Source organism: Pygocentrus nattereri, chromosome 28 (assembly GCF_015220715.1).
Source record: "Pygocentrus nattereri isolate fPygNat1 chromosome 28, fPygNat1.pri, whole genome shotgun sequence".
Lineage (NCBI taxonomy): Eukaryota > Metazoa > Chordata > Actinopteri > Characiformes > Serrasalmidae > Pygocentrus > Pygocentrus nattereri.
In genome coordinates, this window is record NC_051238.1 from 19,399,122 (window position 1) to 19,409,602 (window position 10,481).

At 44.9% G+C, this 10,481-nt stretch overlaps 1 protein-coding gene across 2 annotated transcripts in view; it reads right to left on the bottom strand.

Annotated features, from left to right (window-relative positions):
- si:dkeyp-117b11.1 (SH2 domain-containing protein 6) overlaps positions 1-328 on the bottom strand; it is a 26,040-nt gene extending 25,712 nt beyond the window's left edge. For both annotated transcript variants that reach the window (XM_017684544.2, XM_017684543.2), the window contains exon 1: positions 42-328. In XM_017684544.2, coding sequence (XP_017540033.1) covers positions 42-203 — 162 coding nt within the window. In that variant the 5' untranslated portion in view covers positions 204-328. The remainder of the gene's footprint in view (positions 1-41) is intronic.
- Between the last annotated feature and the right edge of the window lie 10,153 nt (positions 329-10,481).

Sequence of the window (10,481 nt, forward strand, 5' to 3'; positions counted from 1 at the left end):
AATTTCCACAGCGAGTGTAATATTAAAGAGCTGCACATTACCATGGTCCTCTTCGGCTCATCGGGAGCGTGTGCGAGGCTCAGATGCAAATCCACGACTGTGTGAAGGGAGTGTGTGCAGTGGGAGTGTGTGTGAAGGGAGTGTGTGCGGTGGGAGTGTGTGTGGCCGGACTCCGATCTCTGCCATGCTCTGCCTATTTGCATAGCTGCTGTGGGAGCTGCCGTTGGCGTGTCAGGTCGGTTATCGCCGGGGACGATGGAGGCGAGAGAGCCGCTCGACAGACAAGAAGCTTTTTGTTTCCTCTCATGGTCACATTAGCGCTGTTAGCCTTTCCTGGCTCTGACGTAAAGACCAGATTACAGCGCATCAGCCGCGCTGACCAGGCGAGGAATCAGGAAAGCGCACTCTCTGCGGCTCTAATGAAATACTAATGCGCTTTCATATCAAATTTATATTCTTTAAGAATCGGTTAGACCCGCAGCAGGACACGGCCGGTGCTGGGAAAATCGAGTCAGATACGGTTTATCCGTAAACTCTGGGTAACAGTAAATTCTCTGTCAGGTTCGCGTCTGTTTCACGCCGCTTGACTGGCTGTCAGTTCAGCTCAGTTCAGCTCAGTGCAGCGCACTTTGTCATGACCATGTGCAGTTACAGCGCTGCGGCGTCAAGAAAGAGGGAACGAGAAAAAAAGGAACATTAAGAACATTGAAGAGTGTAAGAGCTCTCAATAAACTCGATTAAAAAATAGGAGCTCTCAATAAACTCGATTAAAAAATAGGAGCTCTCAATAAACTCGATTAAAAAAATAGGAGCTCTCAATAAACTCGATTAAAAAATAGGAGCTCTCAATAAACTCGATTAAAAAAATAGGAGCTCTCAATAAACTCGATTAAAAAATAGGAGCTCAGTAAACGCGATTAAAAAAATAAGAGCTCTCAATAAACTCGATTAAAAAAATAGGAGCTCTCAATAAACTCAATTAAAAAATAGGAGCTCAGTAAACGCGATTAAAAAATAGGAGCTTTCAATAAACTCGATTAAAAGATAGGAGTTCTCAATAAACTCGATTAAAAAAATAGGAGCTCTCAATAAACTCGATTAAAAAAATAGGAGCTCTCAATAAACTCGATTAAAAAATAGGAGCTCTCAATAAACTCGATTAAAACATAAGAGCTCTCAATAAACTCGATTAAAACATAAGAGCTCTCAATAAACTCGATTAAAAAATAGGAGCTCTCAATAAACTCGATTAAAAAATAGGAGCTCTCAATAAACTCGATTAAAACATAAGAGCTCTCAATAAACTCGATTAAAACATAAGAGCTCTCAATAAACTCGATTAAAAAATAGGAGCTCTCAATAAACTCGATTAAAAAATAGGAGCTCAGTAAACACGATTAAAAAATAGGAGCTCTCAATAAACTCGATTAAAACATAGGAGCTCTCAATAAACTCGATTAAAACATAAGAGCTCTCAATAAACTCGATTAAAAAATAGGAGCTCTCAATAAACTCGATTAAAAGATAGGAGTTCTCAATAAACTCGATTTAAAAAATAGGAGCTCTCAATAAACTCGATTAAAAAAATAGGAGCTCTCAATAAACTCGATTAAAAAATAGGAGCTCTCAATAAACTCGATTAAAACATAAGAGCTCTCAATAAACTCGATTAAAAAATAGGAGCTCTCAATAAACTCGATTAAAAAATAGGAGCTCTCAATAAACTCGATTAAAAAATAGGAGCTCAGTAAACGCGATTGAAAAATAGGAGCTCTCAATAAACTCGATTAAAACATAGGAGCTCTCAATAAACTCGATTAAAACATAAGAGCTCTCAATAAACTCGATTAAAAAATAGGAGCTCTCAATAAACTCCATCCATCCATCCTCAACCGCTTATCTGAGTCCGGCTCGCAGGGGCAGCAGCCTAAGCAAAGAGGCCCAGGCCTCCCTCTCCCCCGCCACCTCCTCCAGCTCTTCTGGAGGGATACCAAGGCATTTGTCGAGATTAAATTCACAGCTTCACCTTCTGGCTCAGCTCTCTCTTCACCATGACGGACCGATATAGGGTCCGCATTACTGCAGATACCACACCAATCCGCCTGTCAATCTATCGCTCCATCCTTCCTTCACTCGTGAACAAAATCTCAAGATATTTAAACTCCTCCACTTGGGGCAAGAATTCACTCCAGACCTGGACAGAGCATTCCACCCTTTTCCAACTGAGGACCATGGTCTCAGATATAGAGGTGCTGATTTTCATCCCAGCCGTTTCAAACTGATCCAAAGAGAGCTGGAGGACCCGGCCTGATGACGCCAACAGGACCACATCCGCAAAGAGCAGACGTGAAATCCTGAGGCCACTGTACTGAACACCCTCTGCCACTTGGCTGTTCCAAGAAATTCTGTCCATAAAAGTTACGACAACATGACAATGGACAGCCTTGGCAGAGTCCAATCATGACATAAAATCAATCTGACTTACTGCCAGCTATACGAACTAAGCTCCTGCTCCATTTGTACAGGGACTGAATGGCCCGTAACAACGAGCACCTCACCCCATACTCCCAGAGCACTCCCCACAGGATCCCCCAAGGGACGCAGTCGATTGCCTCCTCCAAATCCACAAAACACATGTAGACTGGTTGGGCAAACTCCCACGCACCCTCCAGGACCCTGGTGAGGATAAAAAAGCTGGTCCAGTGTTCCACGACCAGGGGGAAACCCGCATTGTTCTTCTTGTAGCTGAGATTCGACTATCGGTCAGACTCTCTTCTCCAGTACCCCTGCAAAGACCTTACCAGGTAGGCAGAGAAGTGTGATCCCCCGATAGTTGGAACACACCCTCCTGTCCCCTTTCTTAAAAAGAGGGACCACCACCCCGGTCTGCCATTCCAGGGGGACCGCCTCAGATGTCCATGCGATGTTGCAGAGGCGTGTCAGCCAAGACAGCCCTACAACATCCAGAGCCCTTAGGAATTCCAGGCATTTCTCATCCACCCCCGGTGCTCTGCCACCAAAGAGTTTTCCAACCACCTTGGCTACCTCAGCCCGAGTGACAGACGGACCCTCACTCGGATCTCCAAGCTCTGCCTCCTCTACGGCAGGATTGTTGGTGGGATTGAGAAGATCCTTGAAGTATTCCTTCCACCATCCAATGACGTCCCTAGTCAAAGTCAGCAGCCCCTCAGCCCCACTGTATACAGTGTTGGTCGGGAACCTCTCCTGAGGTGCCTGACCTGTTTGCCAGAACCTTCTCGGTGCCTTTCGATAGTCTTTCTCCATGGCCTCGCCAAACTCCTCCCACACCCGAGTTTTTGCCTCAGCAACTGTCGAAGCTACGGCCCGCTTGTCCATTCGGTACCCATCTTTTGCCTCCAGAGTCTCACAAGCACAACCCACTCGTGCACCGGAGAAAACCCCAAGGCGCTGAGTTTTCTCCGTGCACCGGAGAAAACCCCACAGGCGCTGAGCCGGGGAGCTATGAGTAAGTCCACTCCTGCCCAACACCTCTCACCCTGGACAGCCCCAGAATGGAATAAAGTCCAACCTCTCTCAAGAGAGTCTGTTCAAGAGCCCCTGCCATGTGTTGAGGTGAGCCCAACTATATCTAGTTGGTATCTCTCAGCCTCATACACTAGCTCGGGCTCTTTCCCTGCCAGAGAGGTCACGTTCCATGTTCTGAGAGCCAGTTTCAATAGCCAAGGATTGGAACGCCAAGGCCTCTGCCTTCGGCCGCCACCCGATCCACATTGCACTGGACCTCTATAAGAGCCCCTCCCCCAGGCCTGGCTCCAGGGTGAGACAGCAATATCCAGGTGAGGGAAACTGGGTCCTGATGGTCTCCATCATATGGGGTTTTTGGATTACCCTTTGTCTGGCCCATCACCTAGGACCTGTTTGCCTTGGGAGACCCTACCAGGAGCTTTCGCCCCTGACAACATAGCTCCTAGGATCATGTAACCTCTCCACCACGGTAAGGTGGTGATCCAATTAGACGCTCAATAAACTCGATTTAAAAAAAAAAAAAAGGAGCTCTGAATAAACTTGATTAAAAAATAAAAAGAGTAAGAATAGCTATAATTATAAACAGGGCAGTTTGTGTATGTGTGTGTGTGTGTGTGTGTGTGTGTATGTGCGTGTGTGGGTGTATGTGTGCGCTAGAGGTTTATGCCCCATTGTGGGGACCAAAACCTGTACATACACTCATTTAACATTGGGGTAAGGGGTAAGGTTAAAGCTAGGGTAAGGGTAGTGGATAGTGAATGGAAAACTTTGTAATGGCCCCACAATTTACAGAAGCAAGATTGTGCTGTTACTGAGTTTAATGGCAGAAACGTGCTGTACAAGTATCAGTGCATTCATACAGTTTGGAGGCTGTGAATGTAACAGTCTTTACTGGCACTGCATGAATGTAGTTTTTAAACTTTGAAAGTCTATTTTATTGAACATCATTGTGTATACACACATACACACACACAAACGTATATATATATATATATATATATATATATATATATATATAAAATGCTGAATACCTTTTTTAATGTTTCTTTAGCACCAGAGACAGAAATCTAGGGACATTTATTATCAAAATAAATAAAAATATAATTTTAATATTAGTAGCAATAATACAAATTTTAATCCACTTATACAATTTAAACCGAAAACCAGCATCAAAATTGTTGCTTCACACAAAAATAATGCTTTGGAAGAATGCAGAATCACTGCTTTGATGTGCTGTTTTTCATGCACTAAGAATCACTAAAATAAAAATTCACAAAGAAGAATCATCATCACTTTGTGTTGGATAATCTAGGAACAGAGCATACTCAGACATCAGCTTTCTGTGGTTTATTTTTATTTTGAACTCATTTTCATGGCTTAAAGCTGTGGGAAACACAATGACCCAAATGTTTTTGCAAAGGGGAGGACTGTGGTCCATAGACAAAATGGCAGCTGATTGGATCAAACTGAAGAGCTCTTTGACTTTAAACTGTTGGTGTAAGATGCCACCTTTACCACAAGCAAGTTCCTGAAATTGCAGCATTGCCCCTAGAACTGCCCCAGTCAACAGTAAAAGCTGTTATTGTGAAATGGAAATGTCTAGGAGCAACAACAGCTCATCCACAAGGCAGAGGACCAAGTGAACTCACAGAGCAGGGTCAAGGGTCCGGTGAGCGCTGAAGCACATAGCACATAAAAATCTAACAGTGAAAGTTTAATCCACACTATGCAGAGGAGTTTTTTGAGGGTTAAGAGGGAAAATAAAGTCATCCTAGTAGGAAGCCGGAGAACCCGGAGAAAATCCACGCAGACATGGGGAGAACGTATAAACTCCACACAGAAAGGACGCTGGTTGCCTGGCCGGGGAACTGCCCAAGCTCAGCAGTACATAATGACATAAAGAAAGCTACAGTGTTCTGCTCAAAAAAACGTAATCTATTATACACTCCCCGGCCACTTTATTAGGTATTTGTTCAATTGCTTGAAAAATAGCAAAATGCAAATAGTTAATCAGCCAATCACATGGCCGTAACTCAAGACAACTTGCTGAAGTGCAGACCGAGCAAGAAAGGGGATTTAAGTGACTTTGAACGTGGCGTGGTTGTTGGTACCAGATGGGCTGGTCTGAGTATTTCAGAAACTGCTGATCTACTGGGATTTTCACGCACAACCATCTCTAGGGTTTACAGAGAACGGTCTGAAAAAGAGGAAATATCCAGTGAGCGGTCAGTTGTGTGGACGAAAATGCCTTGTTGATGTGAGAGGTCAGAGGAGAATGGGCAGACTGGTTCCAGATGATAGAAAGGCAACAGAAACTCAAATAACCAACCAAAATCTCTGAGGAACGTTTCCAACACCTTGTTGAAAGTGTGCCACAAAGAATTAAGGCAGTTCTGAAGGCAAAAGGGGGTCCAACCTTTTACTAGCAAGGGTTACCTAATAAAGCGGCTGGTGAGTTTATATGCCCAATTTGAAATTGATGCCAGCAACACGTTCCAGGCAGTTCTGAAAGGAAAAGGGGTCCAACCTTTTACTAGGTGTTTACTAGGTACTAGGTATAAAGTGGCCAGTGAGTGTAAGTTACTTATTACTTATTATGCTTATTACATTTTGGAAAAAGGAATCTCAAAACATATTAGTCATTAAGATAATTTACTAAAATTACTTAAACAGTGAAAAATGTCTAAAATTAGTTCAAAAATCTTAACCAACCATTTCAAAATGAGAAAAAAAGATAACAGTCAGCTTAAGTAATTATGGTCATCTTAAATAACTGCGATAGGAAGGTATAGAATAATTGTGACAGGCCTAACTACAGTAGAGACAGTCGTCTGTGGATGAGAGAAAAACAAAGACACAAACAACGAAAGAGTTAAAAAGTGGGACGCAAAGGGGAGGCAACATGAAAAACAGTTAAGCACAGTGCTGGTGGGTCTGAGCCGAACGAATGTATTGTGGAGATGCAGGCCGGTCAGGCAGTGCGGTCACCAATCACTATGTGTACTGGACACAGTTAGAGACAGCGGTGCTACTCATGATTGCATGCTTTCAGTGTGGATTAAAGTATGTAAAGTAAGTATGGCTCCATCTAGTGCCCACAGGTATGTCTTAACCAGAATATCTAGACTTTTTTGCATCAGGGTCACTAATACTGTAGTTACACTATCGATTTACAGCAGTGTTTCCCAACTGCTGCCTTGTTTTATTTTTATTCTGTTTTATTTGCTCTGGATATTTTACCCTAGGCCGCAGTTCAATGATTGACTTTGTAGTCGTGTCAGCGGACTTGCGGCCATGTGTACTGGACACTCGGGTAAAGAGAGGAGCTGAGCTGTCAACTGATCACCACCTGGTGGTGAGTTGGATCAGGTGGTGGGGGAAGATGCCAGTCAGACCAGGCAAACCCAAACGTATAGTGAGGGTTTGCTGGGAACGTCTGGCAGAAGAACCTGTCAGATTGATCTTCAACTCACACCTCCGTCAGAACTTTGACCAGATATCGGGGGAGGTGGGGGACATTGACTCAGAATGGGCCATGTTCCGCTCCTCCATTGTTGAAGCGGCTGACTGTAGCTGTGGTCGCAAGGTAGTTGGTGCCTGTCGGGGCGGTAATCCTCGAACCCGGTGGTGGACACCCCAGGTGAGAGATGCCGTCAAGCTGAAGAAGGAGTCCTACCAGACATGGTTGGCCTGTAGGACACCAGAGGCAGCTGGCAGGTATCGACAGGCCAAGCGATCTGCGGCTTCAGTCGTTGCCAAGGCAAAAACCCGGGTGTGGGAAGAGTTCGGTGAGGCCTTGGAAAGTGACTTTAAGTCGGCTCCGAAAAGATTCTGGCAAACCGTCAGGCGACTCAGAAGGGGAAAGCAGTGTGCCACTAGCACTGTATATAGTGGAGATGGTGTGCTGCTGACTTCGACTGAAGACGTCATTGGGCGGTGGAAGGAATACTTTGAGGACCTTCTCAATCCCACCAACATGTTCTCCAGTGAGGAGGCAGAGTCTGGGGACACGGGAATAGGCTTGTCCATTACTGAGGCCGAAGTCGCTAAGGTAGTTAAAAAGCTCCTTGGCGGCAGGGCTGCAGGGGTGGATGAGATCCGTCCCGAGTTCCTCAAGGCTCTGGATGTTGTGGGGCTGTCTTGGCTGACACGCCTTTTCAACATTGCATGGACATCGGGGGTGGTGCCACTTGATTGGCAGACTGGGGTGGTGGTGCCTCTTTTTAAAAAGGGGGACCGGAGGGTGTGTTCCAACTACAGGGGAATCACACTCCTCAGCCTCCCTGGTAAGGTCTATGCAAGGGTACTGGAGAAGAGAGTCCGGCTTATAGTCGAACCTCGGATTCAGGAGGAGCAGTGCGGGTTCCGCCCTGGTCGTGGAACACTGGACCAACTCTTTACCCTCTCCAGGATTCTCGAGGGTTCATGGGAGTTTGCCCAACCAGTCCACATGTGCTTTGTGGATTTAGAGAAGGCATTCGACTGTGTTCCCCGGGGTATTCTGTGGGAGGTGCTTCGGGAGTATGGGGTACATGGCTCTTTGCTACGAGCCATTCAGGCCCTGTACAAACAAAGCAGGAGCTTGGTTCGCATGGCCGGCAGTAAGTCAGACTTTTTCCCAGTGAGAGTTGGACTCCGTCAGGGCTGCCCTTTGTCACCGATTCTATTCATAATTTTTATGGATAGAATTTCTAGGCGCAGTCAGGGGATGGAGGGTGTCCGGTTTGGTGACCTCAGGGTCACATCGCTGCTGTTTGCAGATGATGTGGTCCTATTGGGGACATCAGGCCGTGAACTTCAGCTTTCACTGGATCGGTTTGCAGCCGAGTGTGAAGCGGCCGGGATGAGGATCAGTACCTCCAAATCCGAGGCCATGGTTCTCACGCGGGAAAGGGTGGAGAGCCCTCTCTGGGTCGGGGATGAGCTCTTGCCTCAAGTGGAGGAGTTTAAGTATCTTGGGGTCTTGTTCACGAGTGATGGTACAAGGGAGCGGGAGATTGACAGGCGGATTGGTGCTGGGTCAGCAGTGATGCGGGCTCTTTACCGGTCTGTTGTGGTAAAGAAAGAGCTGAGCCATAAGGCAAGGCTCTCGATTTACTGGTCGATCTATGTTCCCACCCTCACCTATGGTCATGAGCTTTGGGTAATGACCGAAAGAACGAGATCGCGAATACAAGCGGCTGAAATGAGTTTCCTCCGCAGGGTGGCTGGACTCTCCCTTAGAGATAGGGTGAGAAGTTCGGTCATCCGGGAGGGACTCGGAGTAGAGCCGCTGCTTCTTCACGTCGAGAGGAGCCAGTTGAGGTGGTTCGGGCATCTTGTTAGGATGCCTCCTGGACGCCTCCCTTGGGAGGTGTCACAGGCAAGTCCACCGGGGAGGAGACCCCGGGGAAGACCCAGGACACGCTGGCGTGACTATATCGCCCAGCTGGCCTGGGAGCGCCTCGGAATCCCTCCCAGGGAGCTAGTGGAAGTGGCTGGGGAAAGGGAGGTCTGGGCTTCATTGCTCAGGATGCTGCCCCCGCGACCCGAACCCCGGAGAAGCGGAAGATGATGGATGGATGGATGGATGGATATTTTATGTATTTTTATTTAAATGCATTATTAATGCTAATTAAAATATAATTTTTTGTTGTTTACTGTAGAATTATGTTATTGTATGTCTTAACAGAATATCTTTATAAAGCTTCAGAAAGTCTTGTTTTTTGAGGGGTAAATGTTTCTTGTTACTGGGGTCTATTATTATGATCTTACTGTGGCATCAAGAATTATTCAGTGCAGCCAGTGTATATAAATATATATCAAAAAATGTGCGCAATAGATTTTTGTAAAAATGTATGTGTCCTTGTCTGAGCTTAATAAATGTAATAAATATTACAAATATGATGACATCAATTTACTCAGGTCACAACTCTTTCAGCTCCTAAGCTGTTCTTTATGCAGTAGCATTGTTTCATGTGTTTTGCTCCCAAAAGTAATTTTATCATTTATATTTCAATAAAACTTTTTCATACCTTCTAATTAACCATTTAATAATAGCATCATGTTTCCTCCTTAAAAAAAAGAATAAGCCAGATGTTGACGAGTAGTTTAACTGAATTTATTTTGAAAGGAAGGGATTACAAGAATGCAGGCAAATATATCAACCAGCCATGAGCAAACAAAAGCTAGTAAAGTGAATAATCAGAAGAACTAACAAGACATACTTGGAAACATGGCTAAGAATTACATGAGGACCATCAAAAACCAAACCAGACACAAACTAATGCAACAAGCAACAAGTTTGGAGATGAAGAGTAACTCAAACTGTGCATGGAAAAAGGCCTACAAGGTGGATGTGATCTCAGTACCCATTGCGCAGTGTTTCTACAAGCCTATGGAACACGTTACAGTCCATGCGTAAGTTAGTCAAGAGTCAACATAATTCATAAGATAACATAACATAAAGATATTCGTCACAGTCACAACATTTTAAAAGCTGCTGCAACAGCAGTCTTGTCTAAAATGATCAGTCACTCAGTGAACTCAGAGTGGTACTTTGCAAAGGGGAAGTTCAAGTGCTGTGAAATAGCATGTCATTAAAAAGAGCCTGTTATTACCTACAGGCTAAAATGATGCTAAAGAGTAACTGACCTTGTGTAAACAGATTGGTCTGTAACCGAATCATTTAAGGGTCATGTCTTTGTGGAGGTCACTATCAAAACGATTTAGTGTTTCCTTGCTTCTCTCCCTGCCTCGCAGAAAGTGGTAGTTCAGGGTGATCTACATTAGTCAGTGATGAATGATAAAGGCTGAGTGCTTTTCTGGCATTAAGGAAGAAAATATCTTTTTGCCAAAGCAAATCAAACATTCCTTACATCTAAGATGTGGGACCTTTGACCAGAATGAGGAAAACTATTTGGTTTCTGTGTCTAACACTTCTTGAGCCAGTGAGAGGCAGAGTGCTGTCAGGATAACTCTGAGTCAGTGGCCTG